The sequence below is a fragment of the Hyperoodon ampullatus genome (assembly GCF_949752795.1).
Source record: "Hyperoodon ampullatus genome assembly, chromosome: 1".
NCBI classification, from domain to species: Eukaryota; Metazoa; Chordata; class Mammalia; order Artiodactyla; family Ziphiidae; genus Hyperoodon; species Hyperoodon ampullatus.
In genome coordinates this window covers 17,711,593-17,734,475 of record NC_136914.1, presented here as the reverse complement: position 1 = coordinate 17,734,475, position 22,883 = coordinate 17,711,593, and the positions used below count along the sequence as shown (strand labels likewise).

At 34.7% G+C, this 22,883-nt stretch overlaps 1 protein-coding gene across 1 annotated transcript in view; it reads left to right on the top strand.

Annotated features, from left to right (window-relative positions):
* The window catches only part of RAP1GDS1 (Rap1 GTPase-GDP dissociation stimulator 1), a gene marked incomplete at both ends in the record, with an annotated part of 147,992 nt that overhangs the window by 107,316 nt on the left and 17,793 nt on the right, over window positions 1–22,883 (top strand). Inside the window, 6 exons of the mRNA XM_079710155.1 lie at window positions 1,404–1,532; window positions 8,665–8,790; window positions 18,577–18,720; window positions 19,567–19,698; window positions 20,898–21,032; window positions 22,393–22,518. Of these exons, the coding sequence (XP_079566281.1) occupies window positions 1,404–1,532; window positions 8,665–8,790; window positions 18,577–18,720; window positions 19,567–19,698; window positions 20,898–21,032; window positions 22,393–22,518 (792 nt within the window). The remainder of the gene's footprint in view (window positions 1–1,403; window positions 1,533–8,664; window positions 8,791–18,576; window positions 18,721–19,566; window positions 19,699–20,897; window positions 21,033–22,392; window positions 22,519–22,883) is intronic.

Sequence of the window (22,883 nt, the reverse complement as noted above, 5' to 3'; positions counted from 1 at the left end):
GCCGATGCAGGGGACACGGGTTCGTGCCCCGGTCCGGGAAGATCCCACATGCCGCAGAGCGGCTGGGCCCATGAGCCATGGCCGCTGAGCCTGCGCGTCCGGAGCCTGTGCTCCACAATGGGAGAGGCCACAACAGTGAGAGGCCCACGTACCACAAAAAAAAAAAAAAAAAAAATTAAGTACAGAAACCTCCGGGCAAGTAATCAATTGGCATGTGAGACAGCTCAACCTTGCCTTTATGTTCTTTCCTGAAGAGTGACAAAGAGATTAGTACGCAAACTCCGTCAAGGGATGCATGCTGTGAGGAAAGTGTGTTCTGTAAGAAACAGATTTTTAATCTTTAGGTTCCAAGTAGGTAACTTAAAAGAATTTAGAGAAAATTATTAACTTGAAAATGGCATATAATTTTTAAAAGGAAAAGAAAAAAATTTTGAAGGCATACCTTTATCTTTAGATGAATCAGTTATTAACAGTAATAGTGTTTTGCATAGGCATGTGAGTGTTTATGTCTTTCTTCTTAGCTTATTCTAAGAGGCACTACTTCTGGTTTTCATTTTGATTTATTTACCTTCAACTCTACTGCTATAGGTATTCTGTTAGCATTGTTCATGAAGAGCCATTGTGGAAATCCAAGGCATATTAAGTACTTTAAAACCGATTAGTTCCTTAGAAAATGAAGGCAAGCAATGATGACAAAGCCATATTGACCTCATTCTCTTTACCTCTCAAGCCAAATTTTCTTTTCTTTACTAAGATGATTGTCACTGTTATTAAATAAAACTTTGAAAAGACAAATATTTTAAGTAACCAGATTTTTTTTCCTTGTTAAAACTACTTTCCTTCCTAACAGTCATCAAAGAACACTCTGCTGCAAATAAGCAATAACCTGTGTGTGTTATATACTTTTCATTCTTTATTATGAAGCAACTATTTTTAAGGGATTCTAAGATTTTTATTGTCTTAGTCTTTATTAAAATTGCTTTTTTTCTTATGCTTTTCATATACTCTGTGACTTTCTGTAATGCAAATGTTACTTTGTCTAACCTTTTAACTTAAAAACCAGTGGTAGTGTTTAATTACTTATACATTTTAAAACCTGCTCTGTAAAGATATAGGACCATGTTTTTTAAAAAAATTAGTGATTTGACATCTTATTTGAATTATTTTCATTTCTAAGTTTCTTTTAATCTTTGAAAAGTTTTAAAATTCAACTCTTCTGAACTAATGTCTTAAACATTTTCAAGGCAGTTATATGAGTGGACTTAATCTTGCTTTACTCTAATTGAAGTAGTGTTGAGTTTGCAATAGGGAGAATAAGAGGTGTTTTCTTCTTACTAATGTCCATTTAATACATAAACATTTTTTTTGTGTTTTGTTTTTTTTTTTTTTTTTTTTTTTTACAGATTCCCTTCAAGCTCAGCTTATCAACATGGGTGTTATTCCTACCTTAGTTAAATTACTGGGCATCCACTGCCAAAATGCAGCTCTTACAGAAATGTGTCTTGTTGCATTTGGCAATTTAGCAGAACTTGGTAAGTCCTAGCCATGAGTCAAAAATGTAATTAAGTTATTAATGTACTTATAATAAATTTTCCTTTAGAGGTTAACCTGGGAATCTGTTTAGATTATATTAGTTTATTTTTTTTGAAGCATTGTAGATACATTATTTCAATGTTAAAAAGTGTAGATCCATCTTAGGGTTGTATTGTTTATAATTGGAGCTAGTTTGCTTTCCTAATTGTTTTATGTATTAAGGCTTAAAGTTTATACTTGTATACTATTTTAATGGAATTGAATATTTAAAATGATCTCCACTTGACTTTAGTATTCTTAACGTGAGGGATGGTCTTAAAATCAAGTATTGTATTTCCAGGGCAAAAATAAGGACCTCATAATTTATTACATTTTGTATAAACTATTTGCTTATCAGGTGAAAAAAAATCTAGCAGACTAAGGTTCTCCCCTCTCTTTTTACAAAATCCAAAAAAATAATAGAGGACTTTTTCATAAGAGTATGTTTGTAACAGGATTTGAAAAAAATATGAGAAATCCTTGAAAATCAAAAGGCGGGCAGAAACAGACCAGTGCTAGCAACGCAGCCCAGCCCTAACAGAGGGAGGACTGATGACCCCAGCACGCCCATCTCTTTTCCCTGTTTTATTTTTCTCTATATCATGTATATTATTACCCTTTCTTCTTTTCTCTCCTCCCTCCCCATAATTCTTGATAGAAAGTTGCAACTCCTGGTCTAAATCTACCCCACAACCATGTTCATAATAAATTGTTCATCATGGGGACAGTGAAACCAAATGATGTCTCATCATAGCTAAAGTAATAGCTACATCAAGCGAGTAAATCTGTTCTATTAATATCCCCATTTTATAAATAAATAAAAAGAAGCACCAGGACTCTAACCTTGGTTTTTCTAACTGAAAGCTCATCTCCTTGCACACTCACATTAAAATCTTGATTTCAGTACTTTACTTTTGCTTTGACTTCAAGTTAAGGGAATAGGGATTATTTATCAGAGTTAATTTTTAGAAGTCATTTTTATTCAGTGGGTCATCTCCTGGCATTTGTGAATGTTTCTTGTCTTCTCTTCTGCTTTTTTCTTTTTCATACTGTCTCATTATTTCCATCATTCAAGTAAACCCAAGAATGAAAGAACATTCATTTACTGTTTTACAAGTTAGTTTCTATTATTAAAATGGAATGTAGGAGTTTGTGTTTAGTATAGTTTGTAGAATTAAAACAGAAATTATGTTATAATCCCTGATAATGTCATAACCTGTGTAACAGAGACAGACACCACTTAATATGAGTTAACTGTGTTAAGGTGTCAGGATTTGTTTGGGAAATTGTATAGACCACCTCGATTCTGCATACAGGGAGACCTGGGTCTGTATTAAAAGATGGATATGCACCTAATTTAGTTTGGCCCAATTCCATACTCTGGTCCCAGCTGTTACTGCCCTTACCCCGTATGGAGAAAGAAAGTATAAAAGAGAAATACTTCTTCATTTACTAAGACTTCTAGAGTATATATCATGAGTCTGTTATGCCCATGTAATAGCTAAGTTGTACATCAACACTGAAATAAAACATGTGTGCCCCAGGATACATGTTTTCTCTTTTCAGTGTGGGCTTTATTGCCCATGAGTTAGCGAATCACCTAGTATTATTTTATTGACACAGGTAAAGATCAAGATCATATCACATTTATATCACACACTTCTGAATATGGCATATCATTAAATGCTAGAGTTACTTTTTGTCAAAATTTCTTAATAAAAATGTTAAATAGAAATTTGTATGGTTTTGCTCACTAAAGATATAATATAAAGACAAAATATAAAATAATTAAACAACTGCAAACTGTTTCATAATTGGGGGCCGAAAAGGAATGTGCATCTCTATCTTTTTATTCTCTTTCAGTCCTAGTTTATGTGCACACATAATTTTTCTATATTCACAATTATAGCATGAATCCAATTTTAAAGTTTGCAGATTTATTTAACATTATAGATTAAGCAGAGTGGGATTTTTTCCCCTTTTTATTTGGCTCCACAATCTTTTATAAATAAAATTGTCTGCTTAAAATATTAGTATTTTGGGGGTTAGAGATGTTAGAATGAAAATCTGCACTTACTTTCACTCCCTTCTGGAAACCAACTAAAACTACAATAGATTCTTTTTTAAATGGAAAACCATCAAGGAAAAGGAAGCGGGGTTGTCGGGGTGGGGGGGCAAGTAAAGAGGATAACACAGAAACTTTTTAGAGCCTGGAAAGAAAAGCAAGCAGTAACTCACTTAGCAAAACTTTGAAATCTAAATCCTGAATTGGAAAACCAAGAACTAACCAGTTTGCTCTTTGGAATCTTCAAAAAGTTTAGGATTTGGTAGCATCAAGATTTCTAAACCTTCTTTCCCTTCCCACACTGTGGTAACTAGCCCTTGCCATCTAAGCAGAAGACTGTGTTTACTCTCTGGAGAGACTAAAAATAGAGGGTTTGTACACTGGGGACATCAGACTAAATGAAGTAAGAGTTACCAGAGTACCATTCTGAACACAGATTAAGTGAAGGTAGGTATGCTTAATGGTCCCATTTGTTCTCTAGAACATGGACTTAAAGATACTTATGTTGGAGTTTCTCTACAAAAGAGCCATCTGACCTACAGGGAATCTTCAGACAACAAGGCCACTCATAGATTGGCATTGACATATATACACTAATATGTATAAAATAGGTAACTAATAAGAACCTGCTGTGTAATAAATTAAATAAATAAATAAATAAAACAAGGCCACTCCTACTCATAGATCCTAATCAGTTTTTAGATCCCAGTTAATCAGTGGCAGACAAGTAGAGAGGTGAGGACAGCCTCTAAATGGACGATAAATAAACAAAAAAAGGTAACTCGGAGGAGATAGAAACTGCAGGATGGGGGTGGGGGAAACTCAAACATGCTCAGATAAATGAGAAAAATGCTGTAGTCAAGAAAGAGGATGCCATTTTTAAAGAAAAGGAACAAATGAAAAAGCTAGAACATTAAAAACACAATAGCTAAAATGAAAGACAATAAAATGTATGGAGGAATATTTATAGATATAAAGCAAAAAACAAGGATATGGAAAGTAGAAGCGAAAATATAGATAGAGGATCAGACGAAGAGTTCTAGAAAGAGGTAAATAGGAGGAAATGGCCAAATAACTCAAGTACCACAAAACTAAAGTATATATTTCTCCAGATTGGAAGAATCTGTCAAATGCCTAGCCTAGCAGATGAAAATTAGGCCCCCAGACCATGGCACATCAATGTGAAGTTTTAGAATAATAGGCACAAAGAGAATATTTTACAGACTTCCAGAGAGAGGGGAAAAAGTTACATTAAAAAAATGGTGAATCAGTAGACATCAGATGTATCAAAACAACACTGGTAACCAGAAGAAAATGGAATATTGTCTTCAAAAATTTGAGGAAAAATTATTTCCAATATAGAATTCTATATGCAAACCATCAGTCAAGTCTGAGGTTACAATAAGGACATTGTCAAACATGAATGTCTCAAAATTGGTGTCCTACATCTTTCCTGGAAGCCACTGGAAGATGTGTCCCACCAAAACAAGGGATATAAATAATAAGACTACATAGGAATCAGGAAACGAGATCCAACAGGAAAATAGGAGTTCCTAGTATTATGGTGACATGAGAGCCCCAAATGGCCTATTTTCAAAGAGCAACCAGTCCAGATTGGGGAAATTCTTTACAAGATGAAATTGATTGAGCATCTAAAGTGAACGAGCTTATTAAGAGAAAACTGGACAACTGATGGAGAGTGTGGAGTTGAACTAATGTAAGTACATTGAAAGCTAAATAAGTGAGAAAAAAAATTTCCTGGAAATAAAAGGAATTCCAGGACAAATGAAATAGTGCATCATTGAAACACTAATTATTGAAATAACCAAAATTACAGTAAAATTACATTGAGAAGATGGAGGGTATTGTGGAGACAAGAAGAAAAGAAAGCTAGTGCTTCATCTTTCATAGTGGGAAGTTGATCAAAACTTAATATAAATACATTATTTAAAGATTTGGAGGTAAATACCAGTGAATTAGCTAAAAGAGCTTTATGTGCTTATTTTTGAAGAAGAAATGGGCAAGGGAGACTCGAATCTGCCAGTAGTGTAAGTATTAGGACTAACTCTTTAAACTCATATATAATTTTGATTAAAAAAAAAAACCCTTAGGAAATAAGCCTTCTTGCTAAAAGTCTGTTAAGGATCCATGACATTTAATTCAAATATAATGTCCAAATCATAATTCACGCTATCTTTTCTTTTCAGGTGTCCACCTGCAGGATAAGTACAGGTTTTTGTTAATTCCTATGTTAATCATAGTGCCTTGTTTCCTTGTGCTGGCAAATGACCTGAATTACTTAGCAGCAGTGATTTGGTTTCAGTTTAATAAGTAGAAGAATAAAATATGGATTGGAAAAAAGTGCTAGAACTATTATTTTTTGAAAAGAATAATAGCACATAACTAGATAAATGATGTCTATCTACTTCACCTGTGATTTTATGTTTCATTTTATTTGAAGAATTGTCTGAAACAGAGGAGTAACCACCAACGTTAAGGAGTTAAATCATTCCTATTTAAATCAAACTAACCTCCTTTTAGGGTAAGATGGGCTGACGTTTGTAAACTATGATTTCTGAGGGTTTAAGTAGCTTATTAGAAAAGACGCTTCACCCATACTCCTTTTTTTGTGGCACTAAGGAATCCTCCTTACAAGTCTTGGAGTGGATTCTCATCATTTTGGCATAGATCTGGTACATGTGCCAAAAGCAGTGTAACAGTAGAGTGAATCAAAACTGTATTAAGCCATATAAAAATTTATGTTTCTCCATTTTCTTTTAAAGTGGAATTTGTAATATTTTTTATTTGATATTGGCAGAGATTTACCAGAGACTAGAGAGCAGAATCTCGCTCTTACATTCATTTACTTGTTCTTTCAGTCACACATTCATGCAATCAATAAATTTCTTTTGAACACCTGCTCTTTACTGGGCACTATACTGTACACTGTATTTACGGTAGTTAAAATACTATACACTGTCCGTGCCCTCAAGGAGCTTATAGTTTAGTGGGTGCGTTGGAAATTTCTTTTTTAAATGAATTTACAAATAAATAAGCATATAATTTTAAATTATGATAATTGCTAGTATGAGAAAGTAATTGAACGGGGTAAGGAACTAATTTAAATGACAGGCATAGACTCTAGGTGGGAAAGAGCATTTTCAGACAGTCAAAATTTCAAAATATTTATCTCCTATACACAGTACATAGTAGCTTTCTCAGGAAGCTGCTGGAGGATGCCTCCACCAAAACTAAAAATGTGAAGGTGAAAGGACATAGATAATAGAGTATCTGATACAGGAGGGAGAAGAAAGCATCCATCAAGGTAATGAAAAAGAAATTCCAGGATGTCAGCTGTGCCCCACAAACATGGAGAGCAACCAATCTAGGTTGGATTTGGTCAGAATTCTCTGAAAGAAACTTCTAGATAAATTGATAGGATATCTGATGCAGCAAAAGAAACTGAGAAGAGACTTGGAGAGGAATGGATTCTGGTTGTATTTTGGAGGTAGACTGATAGACCTTGGTTATTCTTTGGATGTACAGTTGAGTGAGAACAAGTGAGCAGTGACCCCCAGGTCTCTGCCTGCATGGCAGATGGGTAGGTGACATGTTCCTTCACTAAAGTATGGAAGTCTGGAGGAAGAACAGATTTCAGGGGAGCATCAAAAGTCCACTTTAGACATGGAGTTTGGATGCTAGAGAGATATTCAAATGGAGACGTCAAATGGCCAGTTAAATAAATAGCCTGGAGTCCAGAAGAGGGCTAGAGATATGATTATATAAGCATCAACATATAGGTGCTATTTTATGCTATGTAAGAGGTTAGATTGCTTAGGGTGAGAGTAAGGCTCAAAAAGGTGAGAAGGCAAAAGATCAAGATCCAAGGAACCATAACAGAATGTATAGAGGTCTGGTGCAGGAGGAGGAGCAAGCAAGGGAGATTGCAGAATGGAGAGGTGGGCCAAACTAGTTTGAGCTGGGTTTAGGAATGCATGTGAGTTGAGAAAGTAAAGACAGTGTATGTAGACAATGCTGTCAAGAAACTTGTTTGTGAAAGGGAACAGATTGGATGGTAGTGAATAAAAGTGGTGTAAAGGGAAGGTGTTTGTTTTTAATATTGCTATTTTTCTGTGAGAAATATTAAAGCACATTTAAATGGTGAGGATGAGACTCTAGAGTGAGAGGCTGGAGACGGTGAAGAGGCAAGAGGGAATGAGGAGTTGGCCTTTGATAGAAAGACTTGTCAGGGGCTTCCTGGTGGTGCAGTGGTTAAGAATCCAACTGCCAATGCAGGGGACACGGGTTCAAGCCCTGGTCCGGGAAGATCCCATATGCCACAGAGCAACTAAGCCTGGGCGCCACAACTACTGAGCCTGCGCTCTGAAGCCCACAAGCCACAACTGTTGAGCCCACGTGCCACAGCTACTGAAGCCTGCGTGCCTAGAGCCCCTGCTTTGCAACAAGAGAAGACACTGCAGTGAGAAGCCCGCGCACCGTAACAAAGAGTAGCCCCCGCTCGCCGCAACTAGAGAAAGCTGCACGCAGCAAGGAAGAACCACCAACACAGCCAAAAATAAAATAAATTTTAAAAATAAATAAATTAGAAAGGCATGTCGAGAAGAATGCAAAAGTATACCACTGTATTGGTGTAAAGACAAGTCACCTTTAATTCAGCCATGTAAAATGCAGTCTGTTATGAGTAATTTTTCTTCTTTGACTGAAAGCCTTGAAACTATGAATTTATAACAGTAATTTTACTGTTGCTATGATTACCTATATGTTATGCTAGTGAACATTTATTTTATAGCCTTGAATAAAATTGGGCCAGAACATTTTATTTAAAGACTTAGATGTTTTTCCTCTTCAGGGACATTTTAAAAAATGGTTTTGATTGTTCCTGTATTTGAAGAGTGTTTGTACTTATCAGTAATGGTAAAAAATGACCAAATATTGAAGGTAATAGAAAACAATTTCTGGGCTTAATTTTGTTTGCTTACTCTAAATTTTCCTCTTGTTTTTTGCAGAGTCAAGTAAAGAACAGTTTGCCAGTACAAACATTGCTGAAGAGCTGGTAAAACTCTTCAAGAAACAAATAGACCATGATAAGAGGGAAATGGTGTTTGAGGTTCTTGCTCCATTGGCAGAAAATGGTGAGAAAATAAATGTATCTCTTGATTTTTGATCATGTAGGCTTTTTCCATTTTTTTCTAATATTATTTAATTGCCAGCTATTTAACTCAAAATTCTTTTTTTAATTAATGATTTATTAATGATAAGTTTTATTTTGGGTATCTCTAACTTCAGCTACATTATCTACTGCATAACTATATCTACATTGGCCAAAGCTACTTTCCAGGTTTCTTTGATTTTATAATCTTGGCAAAGATGGTTCTGTAGCTTATACATGCTTATGCCAATCTGGAAAAGGCAGCCAATAGGCTGAACTCCACTTATGTACCCTTGCAGGGCAAAAAAGTCATAAAAGTTGGAGTACCAGGCCCACCAACAGTGTGAACACTGGTAAACTATTCCTGTCTTTGAGCAAAAAATCTTAAAGGATACACTCTAGGAATAAGAGGGAACCAGAGTAAGCAAACCATCCCATATAAATAATTTTTCAAATACAGTGTCTAGCACACAATCAAAGAGGACCAGACACATGAGGAGACAAGACATTGTAAGCAAGAATCAGCACAAAGAACAGGCAACAGCAGCAAATCTCCAGATACTGGAATTATTAGACATTGACTCAAAACAGGTATGCTTATTATGTTCAGAGTTAAAAACAAGCTTAAAATTTTTAGAAGGAAACTAGAAACTATAAAAAGTGGAATGAATAGCAGATTTGAAAAAGAAACAATTGGAAATTCCTGAATTGAAAAATACAACCAAAATTAAGAACCTAATAGGGCTTCCCTGGTGGTGCAGTGGTTGAGAGTCCACCTGCCGATGCAGGGGACATGGGTTCGTGCCCCAGTCCAGGAAGATCCCACATGCCGCGGAGCGTCTAGGCCCGTGAGCCATGGCCGCTGAGCCTGCGCGTCTGGAGCCTGTGCTCTGCAATGGGAGAGGCCACAACAGTGAGAGGACCGTGTACCGCAAAAAAAAAAAAAAAAAAAAAATTAAGAACCTAATAGATGAGTTTAACAGCAGATTAAATATAGTTGAATTAGAGAACCAGTGAACTGGAAGATAGATTGGAAGAAAATCCAGAATGAAATATAGAGAAATAAAAGAACCAATATACATAAGAGAGAATAAGAGGTACAGAGTATAAAATGAGAGGGTCTCATATACATTTTTTGGAGTCCCAGAAGGAGGGCAGATGGGAGGGCAGAAGTTTGAAGAAATTTTGTCAGAACCCTTACCAGAAATTATGAAAGGTATCAAAGATTCAAGAAGCCCAATGAATTTAAAACATGATAAAAAGAAATACACATTTCGATACATCATATTGAAATTGCAAAAAAAAAAAATGACAGAAGTTTTAAAAGTAGCCAGGAAAAAAAATAGATTACCTTAAAAGAGGCAAAAGTTTGACAGCTAACTTCTCGACAGTAGCAATGAAAGCCAGATAACAAACATCTTCTGTGTGCCAAAAGAAAATAAATTCAATCTAAAATTCTAAACCCAATGAAAATACCCATCAAAACTGAAAGCAAAATGAAGATATTTTCAGGTTAGAAACTGTGAAAGTTCACCACCAATATACCCTTACTAAAGGAAATTATAAAGGATGTTTGTTAGAAAAAAGGAAAATGATTCCAAAAACAAAAGGAAACGGACTCCAGAAGGAAGGTTATAGGTACAAGGGAGGAGAAGGAAGCAAAAAAAACCCCAGTAAATATGTGTGTAAACTCATGAACATTGAATATATAAAATAATAAAAATAATTCACTGTGAAGTTTAAAATGTATATATGTATAATCTAAAATACACCACAGAATGAGTGTATATAATCTGGAGGGAGGTAAAAGTAGTTAAAGAGTCCCAGGACCCTTGTACTACATGGAGGAAAGTACTATTAGATTCTGGTGAATAAATGATTTCAAATTTTAAGGTGAACTAAAATAATTTTTAAAACCAATGTGTAACTACCAAACTAATGGAAGGATTTATGGAAAGATTTTTTTTTGTTTTAATACCCCATCAATCCTAATTAACAGAAGAGCAGAGAGAAAAGGGAACATGGAACAGGGGGTAAAAATAGGGCAGAAAAAATATGCTAGATTTATGACACAGTATTTCATTAATTACATTAAATGTATGTGGCCTGAATGCTTTAGTTAAAAGACTAATCGTTAACTGAATTTTAAAAAACCAGCTTTTTTTTTAAACAAGCAGTGCTTCTTAAGTATGAGGAGATTTAAAAGGTTGAGATTTAAAAAATTGGAAAAAATTTACCATTCAAACCTAAAAAAGGCTGAGGTAGTCATATTAATATCAGATAAAATAGACTTTAATATTAAAAGACTTGGTAGAGATAAAGAAGGTGACTTTATCATGATAAAAGGTCCAATTCTTGGAAGCTATAAAAATGTACATTATGTCAAAAGATATGAAGCAAAAATATTCAGAACTATGAGGCACCCTAAATATCCACAAAAATCATTATAGAACAAACAGATTAAAAAATAGGAATATAGAAAACGTGGGCAACATGATTAAGAAAATTGATTTAATGGACATATTTTGGAACACTGCACCCTGCTTCAGAGCCCTTTCTTTTCAAGTACATATGAAACATTTAAAACATGTATACTTATGGAAAAAATATCAAAGGATTGCAATCTTAGAGTATGTTCTCTGATCTAAGTGAATTACAATAGTAACTAATAATAAAAAGATAACTAGGAAATCCCCATTTATTTATATATTAAGAAATACACTTCAGATACCTCGGAGGTCAAAGAAGAATCACGAAGAAAATTAGAACATTTTTCTAATAATGAAAATGAGAACACTATCTCAAATCTTGTGTGTTGCAGGTAAAGCCATACTTAGAGGGTTTTTTTTTTTCACTTTAAATGAATATAATAGAAAAGGAAAAAGCTAACATCAGTGAGCCCAGTATTAATCTCAGGAATTGAGAGAGGGAAAACATAAATGAAACCCAAAGAAATTACAGTAGAAGGAAGGAAATACAGGAACTGAAATTAATAAAATAGAATATATGTAATGCAATATAAGCATATACTTGCCTATGTTGAGTCTGAAAAGACATATGAAACTGGTAAATCCCTAGTAGGATTAATCAGGAAAAAAAGAGAGAGAAAGCACAAATAACCAAAATCAAGAAAACAGAGATCTCACTACAGATCTTACAGATATTCAGAGAATGTTATGAAAATTTGATGCCAATACATTTTCAAGTATGGGTGATATAGAACAGAAAAGCTGAGTAATCTTATCTTAAATTTTTTCCAGAATAGGAAAAGCAGATATACTCAGATATATTTTGTGAAGCTAATAAAATACCAACAAAGACAAAACAAGAATAAAAATTAAAGGCCAGTCTCACCATGAACATAGATCCAAAATTCCCATAAACTTTTAGCAAACAAAATCCAATAATATATTTAAAAATTAATCATCATACCAAATTGGATTTATTCTGGAAATATAAAGTAGTTTAGTATTCCAAATGCAATCAATATAATTCATCACATTAAAACTTAATAAAGGGGAAAAATCATATGATCTTGTCATTCAGAAAAAACATTTTATAAGATTAACCATCCTTCCACGATTTTTAAAAACTCTTTGCAAACCATCACTAGAAGAGAATGAAAAGAATATATAACCAGAAGCCTATAGAAAGCATCATACTGAGTGGTATAACAAAAATCATTTCCTTTTAAGATTGGGAATAAGAAAGGTCATCTCCATTTTTATTTCTTATTGTATTGTAGGAACTATCCAGTGCTGTAGGGTAAAAAAGAAAGAAAGAAAAGATACAGGAAAGAAATAAATAAAACTATCATTATTCATAGATATGATTATGTATATCAAAAATACAAAAGAATATAGATTTTTAAAATTAGAATTTGGTTGGGTTGCCAGGCAAGACAAAGAAAAACATCTAAAAACCCAAAGCGTTGTATTTTTACATACCAGCAAAAACAGAAAATACATTTTTAAAAATACACTGTTTACTATAGTATAAAAAATGAAATATTTAAGGGAATTGCCTGGTGGTCCAGTGGTTAGAACTCCGTGCTTCCACTGCCGGGGACCTGGGTTTGACCCTTAGTCACGGAAATAAGATCCTGCAAGCAGTGTGGCGTGGCAAAAAAAAAAAAAAAAAGGAATACTTAAGAATGGACTAATAAAAGATGTGTAATCTAAACAAGGTCTCTCTCCTTGTAGCCTTCTTCCTTAGCCCTTCCCCACCACTGTCTTCCTCAGGCACACCATTTACCAGAGGATTCGACTTTAATGCATGCAATAGATGTGTTTGTGTATGCTTATATGAAATTGTATGATATCGTTTCATGAATGTATCTGTTTATAATTTACACAAGTGACATTTTTCTATGTTTCCTTGTATTCTTAACTTTTGTTGCTCAACAATGTGTTTTAAGAGTTATGCATAACATTCTGTTATATAAGCCTACTTCACTTTAATTATTTATTCTATTTATTCTTAGTTGTCAACAACCCTCATATCCAGCAAATACTGGATTTCATTGTTCATTTCTTCTTTGCTAGTTGTTCGAAAAGCAAGTGTTTCATTTGATTGAACTTACAAATGGAGAGATGACCCATAGTCATTATCCCAGACAGCATTCCAATTCTGCAGAAACCAATACTGACCCAGACAAAGAAACTATTGAAGCCATTGGGTAAAACACATAGATCTGTGTGCCATTTCTTTATGAAGATACCACATTTTGGATTTCTCTTTTTGTGAAATCTAGAGGTGGTGTTGCAATTTCAAGAAGAGGGTGGGACTGTATGAGACAATTACAGTCTTTTAACAGATACAATTTTGGTGTTATTCTTTTTAAAAAACTTTTCCTGTTTAAGCAATAAATAGTTAGAATTGTTACTTTTTAATGTCATCTTGGAAATACCATCAAATGAAATTTGAAAAAAAAAAAAAAGATGTGTAAGAAAACTGTAGAAAGTCATCAAGAGAAATTAAAATCTAAATAAGTGCAAAGCTATATCACTTTCATAGATTGGAAACCTCGATTTTGTAATGATCTTATATCTCACCATACTGATCTGAAGACTTATGGCAGTTCTCATCAAAATCCCAAAGACTAAGAATAGCGAAGATACTGTGAAAGAGACTAAGGTAGAAGAACTGATTTTATTGCATAACAATAATAAAACTTCATTCTGATAAAACTGTAGTATTTAAAAGACGATGTGGTATTGGTTCAAAGATGGACAAGAAGACCAGTGGAACAGGATAGCCCAGAAACAAATGGATGCATTAGTAGATGTTTATTTTACTAAGAAAAAAAGGTGTCACTGCAAAACTATATGGAAAGGACAATCTTTTTAATAAACAGTGCTGGGAATGGAAAAAAATACCGTTGGAGACACTCATACAATCCCACTTAATACTATTATTATTTTTTAAATTTTTTAAAATTTTTATTTATTTTTGGCTGCGTTAGGTCTTCATTGCTGTGTGTGGGTTTTCTCTAGTTGTAACGAGTGGGGGCTACTCTTCATTGTGGTGTGCAGGCTTCTCATTGCGGTGGCTTCTCTTGTTGTGGAGCATGGACTCTAGGTGCACAGGCTCAGTAGTTTTGGCTCATGGGCTCTAGAGCGCAGGCTCAGTAGTTGTGGCACATGGGCTTAGTTGCTCAGTGGCATGTGGGATCCTCCTGGACCAGGGATTGAACCCGTGTCCCCTGCATTGGCATGTGGATTCTTAACCACTGCACCACGAGGGAAGTCCCAATACTATTTTTTAAATTTCATTTCAGATAGATTATTGACCTGAATGTAAAAGTTGAAACAAGAAACTTTATCTTAAAATATGAGATAGGATAATACCATCACAGCCTTGGAGTACAGAAAGTTTTCTTAAGTCACAAAAAGCTGTAACTATAAAGGAAACTTTGATAAATTTTGTTATTTTAAAAGTAAAAACTTTTATTCCTCAAAGGACACCATTAAGAGTGAAAAGCATGACAGTAGATGAGAATTTATTTACAACATATGTAACCAACAGAGGGCTGATGTGTACAATATATAGAAAAACTCCCTCAAATCATTAAGAAAAATGTAGAAAACCTAGTGGGAAAGTGTGCAAACAATTTAAGAAGGCAAAAGATAAAATCCAAGTGGCTGATAAACACATGAAAATATGCTCAACTCATTAAAAATCAGGGACTGCAAAATAAAACCACAATAAAATACCACTGTGTACTCACGGGAAAGTGATAATACCAAGTGTCGATGAAGGTGTGGAACAGTGGAAACTCATTAAGTGCTGATGGGAGTGTAAATTGGTACAATTTGGAGAACAGTATCTACTGAGTTGGAGATATGCCTTCCCTGTGAGCCAACAATTCTGCTGTTAGGTGTATACCCAGAAATGGGTACATGTGCACCAGGAGCCATTACAAGAACGTTCATAACAGCATATTTATAATAATGAATAAATGGAAACAACTCATATCCATTAACAGTAGAATAAATAAATTATGGTATATCCATATTATGGAAAAATACACAGTTATGAAAGAATGAAGACAGCTATAACCAATAGTGTAGATGAATCTTATAAACATATTAAAAGGAAAAATCCAACACTGAAAAATACGTATTTTACGCTTCCATTTATATGAAGTTACAAAAAAGCTAAAATTAACTATAGTTTTTAGGAATGATTATTTGGTGAAACTATAAAAGTATGGATGTGATTACCTTAAAAAGGGTGGTGATTTGAAAGGGAGGGATATGTGATAGAAAAAAGTAAAGCACAGAGGGGCTTCCAGGGTTGTTGGCAATGAATTTCTTTTTTTTTTTTTTTTTTTTTTTGCGGTACGCGGGCCTCTCACTGTTGTGGCCTCTCCCATTGCGGAGCACAGGCTCCGGACGTGCAGGCTCAGCGGCCATGGTTCACGGGCCCAGCCGCTCCACGGCATGTGGGATCCTCCCGGACCGGGGCACGAACCCGTGTCCCCCGCACTGGCAGGAAGACCCTCAACCACTGCGCCACCAGGGAAGCCCAGCAATGAATTTCTTGATCTAGGTGATAGTTACACAGTTATATACTTAGTAATAATAATTGATTAAGAGTAACATATTTTATGCACTCTGCAGCATTTGTGGGCTTTTTTTCACCACTTAGAAAAGATTTTCAAATATTCATTTATACAGATATACCTGTACATATATATGATACATGTATGTACATATATGTACGTATATATGCAAACAGTGGTGATAAAGATAGATGTCCTTCGGCAGAATGGTATTTGATCAGTGTGTGCTGGGCTGTCTGCTTTGGCAGAATGCCTCATTAATCCTTTTTAATAAGGCAATTTAAGCCTCCCACATATACATGTGATTACAGTTAAACTGTTGAGAGGAAAGATTTGTAAACTTTAATCCTGACACATTTTAAATCTTCTGAATGCCTTAGATCTTATTCTTTAGGAAGAAATTTATTTTTCCTCTCATTTGGTGGTTTGGCCAAATAGGAAGTTTCATTGTGACCTTCAGTCAACTTTATGCCAGAGAATGACCTGTACCCTTCCTTGCAATATTTCAAAATAACAGTGTTTTTATCTCTTATTTGTTTTGTCCTCCACTGTCTTCACTTGTGTTTTATAACTGTGCTGTGGGTTGAATGCTACTTTTGAAAACTTGTTTCTGGACTAGCCTTAGCATATCATCCTTGGTTTTCCTTGTATGCAAAGGAGAGTGATTCCAACATTTAAACTGGGATTTGTATAATTCAAGGTTTTTTGTATTTTTAAGGCTTTTTCATTGTGGCTTTCAATTCTAGTCGCCACACATTTCTACTTCTGTGATTCTGTAACCAAGGAAACGCCCTACTTTCAGCATGGCACAGTGCAAGTATACCTTTTAAAAAACTATTACAGGTTGAATATTCTGTGTATTCTGAAATAATATGCTAAAGAATATCAGCGATCCTAGTGATAGAAAAAAGCCAAATTTTTACACATTAAAATTGTCTGAAAGAACAAGTCTTAAGTATGAAAACAGTCTTTCCAAATAAAAAACAGTTTCTTCCAAATAAAAAACTTGAACTGCCATTGCTGTAGATATGTGCATATACAGCTTAGGGAAACTGAAGACTAAAATAAAATCCAACTAGAAAATAAAATTTAAATTAAAAAATTTATGTGTAGCAAATGTATTTCTGAGGTCAGTTGATCAGCATTTATCTTAAGCAGTATCAAATATACCCAAAATATTTAAGAAGGCCAATTTAGGTTAAAACACAAAGATGAATGAGGTATATTGGGGGAGACAGATATGGATGCAAATATAAAATCTTCAACGAAATAAGTTCTATAATGAAAGAATATTTAAGATATTAGTGGTGCAAACAATATCGATTTGATAGGCTCACAGAGTTTGCTATGAAGATAATTTTTTAAAATATAATTGGTACGTAAATTCTGTCTCTAAAATTCCTTAGTTTGTTAGTTATCTATCAGAAAACTTGAAAGTTATTTGTTTCTTTCAACTTTTATTGTGAAAACTTAAAAATCTATTCAGGGGCTTCCCTGGTGGTGCAGTGGTTAGGGATCCGCCTGCCAATGCAAGGGACACGGGTTCGAGCCCTGGTCCGGGAAGATCCCACATGCTGCGGAGCAACTAAGCCCGTGTGCCACAACTACTGAGCCGGCGCTCTAGAGCCCACGACCCACAACTACTGAGCCTACGTGCCACAACTACTGAAGCCCGCGTGCCTAGAACCCGTGCTCCGCAGCAAGAGAAGCTACCGCAATGAGAAGCCCACGCACCACAACGAAGAGTGGGTCCCGCTCACCACAACTAGAGAAAGCCTGCTCACAGCAAGGAAGACCCAACGCAGCCAAAAATAAATAAATAAATACGTTTATTTTTTTTAAACAAAACAGGGGCTTCCCTGGTGGCTCAGTGGTTGAGAGTCCGCCTGCCGATGCATGGGACACGGGTTCGTGCCCCAGTCTGGGAAGATCCCACATGCCGCGGAGCGGCTGGGCCCATGAGCCATGGCCACTGAGCTTGCGCGTCTGGAGCCTGCACTCCACAACGGGAGAGGCCACAACAGTGAGAGGCCCGTGTACTGCAAAAAAACAAAACAAAACAAAAAAACAACCTATTCAGATGTAGAGAGATTGTAGTATAATGAACCACCATGTACCCATCACCCAAGAAAGCTTCAAATTAATGAAAACCTGAAACGCTTTTTAAAAACATGACTTTCAAGTTCAGAAAGTTACAAATTAATTAACTGCCCTAGAAAAATAACATCTATACAAATATGAATCCAAATGTACATACTTGTGATATACTTTAAAATTTACTAATACCTGTTTTTAGTATCTTTGTATTCAAACTCCATTAGTGAATGTGTTTTAACTTTAACAGTTATGTGTGTTTTATAATAAAACAGTGTGCAATATTTTATAGTATTGCCTTTTAAATGTGAGCATAATATCTAGAATAACAGTAGAATGATATTACTTACCTTCAGAGCTGAGAATCAATTTGTTTAGTTGCTGCCAGACATTGTGAAAAGTGACATCATATCAAATAGAAATTAAATAAAGCTTTTGTGTATTTAAGCTGCACTGTCAGATACTCCCTTTTGAAACTCAGATCTTCAGAGGTGTGTTATCTAAATCATGCACTTTTTTGGTTTTTTATAATTCTTTACATTAAATTGCTTATACCAGAATTCCTATTTCATCTCAAATTTTGCTTATTTTGTTCACATTATTCTTTAGATGCTATTAAGCTACAGCTGGTTGAAGCAGGCCTGGTAGAATGTCTACTAGAGATTGTTCAGCAGAAAGTGGATAGTGACAAAGAGGAGGATATTGCTGAGCTCAAAACTGCTTCAGATCTAATGGTTTTATTACTTCTTGGAGGTGAGTTGTAATTTATACCAACGAAAGAACATGACTGTCATATTTAAAAATTTATCATCTCTTTTATAAATACTATATTAGGCATTTTCTCATTTTCCTGTCACATTTAATCCTGTTGATGTGATGATTTTGAAACCTTAAATACATCATGAAGAGAACTAGAGATAATGAACCTGGAAAAGAGGAGCCTTTACTATCTTCCAGTATTTAAAGAGCTGTCATATAGAAGAGACAGCTGTGGCACCAAAGGACTAAAAGCGAGATGGCTACTTGGGACTTAGACTAGAAAAATTCTAAGCCCTTTTGTCCAGTCTCTGCTAAAAGGTTATTAGAAAAAGAGTCATTACTGGGACTTCCCTGGTGGTGCACTGGTTAAGAATCCGCCTGCCAATGCAGGGGACACGGGTTCGAGCCCTGGTCCGGGAAGATCCCACATGCCACGGAGCAACTAAGCCCGTGAGCCACAACTACTGAGCCTGCACTCTGCAGCCTGTGAGCCACAACTACCGAGCCCACGTGCCACAACTACTGAAGCCTGTGCGCCTAGAGCCCGTGCTCCGCAACAAGAAGGCACCGCAATGAGAAGCCCGCGCACTGCGACAAAGAGTAGTCCCCACTCACCACAACTAGAGAAAGCCCGCGCGCAGCAACGAAGACCCAACGCAGCCAAAAATAAATAAATAAATAAATTTATAAATTTATTTAAGAAATAGAGTCATTACTTTTCTCTTTGTGAATTCTAGATTGTAAAGTATCAATATGTGATTTCCCAATTGGATATTCAGTTAAGAATAGGGATCTGTTACTTCTAAGTATTTTCCTCTTACCTGTTGCATTTACCTCTAGATGAATCCATGCAGAAATTATTTGAAGGAGGAAAAGGTAATGTGTTTCAAAGGGTACTGTCTTGGATTCCATCAAATAACCACCAACTACAGCTTGCTGGAGCATTGGCAATTGCAAATTTTGCCAGAAATGGTAAGCATATGAGTTCATCCTTATTAAATCAGACCTTCTGTATTTTCAAATTTTGCTTTGCCATAACGTATACTAAACCTAAAACAGTTCAGAAGCATGTGCAGTATCTGTGTGTAATACTACCTTAATTTTTCAGAAATCTGAAATACTAATATTGACTTTCCCAACAAATTACATATTTTATGCAATTCAACTAAGTTCTAATAGTTTAAAGGTCATGAACAGTGATTATGCAGTCTTTCTTTTGAGTACTGTGTACTTCAGAGATGAATAAACTTGAGTCCCATTCTAATAAACTTCTGATCTGGGAGGATATACTCTTTTGCCTGGTGATTTTATTTTGGATTTAATAATCTGAGTATTCATTATTGTGCCTCATTTATAGTGTTATGCCTATAAAATCTAAGCATGGGTAATCCTCTGGTTTAGGATAGAATATTTACTTAAATAATATTTCAGAGGCACCAGACCTCCATGTATATTTCTGAAGTCTGACACTTCTGCTATTCCCTCTAGAAACTTATACTGTGTCTAGGAAATATGAGTTATTTTTGTTTTTAATTTGATTTTAATTGAGTATCAACTGTTGTTATAGCATGTTATAATAGATGACTTATTCCACTTTTCCTTCCTTCTTTTTTGGGGACCATCATTAACTCCTTAATGATGAAATTAAGACTGGCAAAATATTGATAATTATTGAAGCTAAATGGGGGGTAAATAGTAGTTCATTATAATATTCTCTCTGCTTTATAAATGTTTCAGAAATTCTGTCTTTAAAGTATAATTTAAATATCAGCCATGATGACAAAATGTAGAGTACTGTCACTGTAACGTTCGCAGAACGCTGGCATACTTCACTATAAATGGAAACTGTTGGAGGACATTTTAAGCATGTGGTTTCTACTTACTCATCTTCTGATATATTATCAGGAACTCAGCTAGAGACTTTTTTGGCCAGTTTTTTAAATTTTGGCCAGTTTTTAAATTTTTATCTATTTTAAGAATCTTATAATCAGACTTCTCAGTCAGTAAACAAACAAAAAAATCTGTAAATCTGATGTAAGGAGGAGATGGAATTCATTTTATTTTCCTATAGATCCATTTTCCCTAATGTAGATAATGGGCAGGCATCAGTTTTACAAAACATTTATAGATATTTGTAAAGAGGGAAAAAAGTGTTTTTTGTTGTTATTTAGATGGAAATTGTATCCATATGGTAGACAATGGAATTGTAGAAAAACTTATGGATTTACTGGACAGACATGTAGAAGATGGAAACGTAACTGTGCAGCACGCGGCACTAAGTGCCCTCAGAAACCTAGCCATTCCAGGTAAGACTTAAGAATGGGAGCCAATGAGATTTATTCTAAAAGTCATCTATGAGATGGGGTGCTTTGAGACAGTTGTATCAGTAGCCTTTTTATTAGCTCAAATGCTTTTATCTCGTTCTCAGTGCAGTCCAATATTTTAATCTATTATTTAAATGAAATTCGTGGTTTCAGTCATAGAAACTGCTCTGAAACAACATCAAAGCCAAGGTCAATAGCTCAAAAAGCAATAGTGCCTACTGTACAGCACAGGGAACTCTACTCAATATTCTGTACTGACCTATATGGGAAAAGAATCTAAAAGAGAGTAGATATATGTATATGTGCAACTGATTCACTTTTCTGTAAGCAGAAACTAACACAACATTGTAAATCAACTATACTCCAATAAAAATTAAAAAAAAAAGAATGGGAGCCAACTGTGTAAGAGATAAAGATCTGTCGTTTGGGGAAGATATTTATGATTTGTGGACCTGCCCTGACCAAGAAAAGAAAAATAGTCTTCAGATTGCTTACATTTTTCTTACTAATAAATGGAGATAATATGTTAAAGAAGTTTTCTGAGACTATACAAGCATAATCTTCCTTTTTCAGATTATTCAAATATTCTATTACTTTTTGTGAACTCCTAGATTTTCATCATATTGTATAGTTAAGGTTTTTTAAGCATCTTCAGCTGAGGTAAGATAATGGTATCAATTAACAGAATCCCTTAAAGAATGACTTTTAAGAATTTTTTTTCCCTACGAGCAGACGCACAATTTTTTAAAATAGCCTTAATGTGCCTTTTTGGATTACAAGGCTTTTGAAATCACATTATCATGGGAACTAATACAGGATATAGTTGAAACTATCCTTTTATTTTACTTTCTAAAGGTAAATTTCTGATTAGCTAAAATAGTATAACTATATGAAAATGCAATCTATATAAAATCAATTTGGCTCATGTAGCAGATTAATATTGTTTATTAATGTCTATAATATCTATATTAACAGTTGGGTCAAGGACAGAGGTAAAAAGAAACATTTATTAAAGTTGAGGAATTGTGCTTTTCATAAATAAGAAGTCAACATTGTCAGATTTCCTTTACAAATTATTAGTTTATGATTAGATTTTAAAAGCAAGTAAGTGTGATTTTGTATGTTGTGTTCCTATAGACAAATAGGATACTTATCCCCTAGCCCTCCCATTCCCAGTCCCATTCTTAAAATTAACAGAAAAGTAACAATGTTGTTTTTAAGTAGAAAAATATAACATGGGACCTTAAGATAATAAGACACTCAAAAAATGTATATTGAATTGAATGATTATCATCAAAAATGCTAACATCATTTTAACCAGTCTTTTTTTTTCTCTCTCTAGTTATAAATAAAGCAAAGATGTTATCAGCTGGCGTCACAGAGGCAGTTTTGAAATTTCTTAAATCTGAAATGCCCCCAGTTCAGTTCAAGCTCCTGGGAACATTAAGAATGTTAATAGATGCACAAGGTAAGAGAAATGCTTTCTCAAGGTGCATTTTTGGTATAATAGTCTTAATGTGCCCCTAGTGGAAAAAGGACCTGTTTTTAGCTTTCAGAATTATGTAATGATAAAGATAAATAGCAAATAAAAGGCAAAAAGAGATTGGTTTTGGAACCCCATTCATTTATTTCCATCCTTGTTATAATTGACTTTAAATGGAAATTATATTGCATTCTCTTTAGTAGTACATATAATCTGATTTTAGGTTGATTTATTAGTGGTTCTTGAGGGGTTTTTATGTTTTGGCATTTTCTATACCCTTTCTTACCTTGTAAAATTATCAAGTTTCAATACAGTGACAGTCAAAATTTTTTTAAATTTGTTTTGCAAAC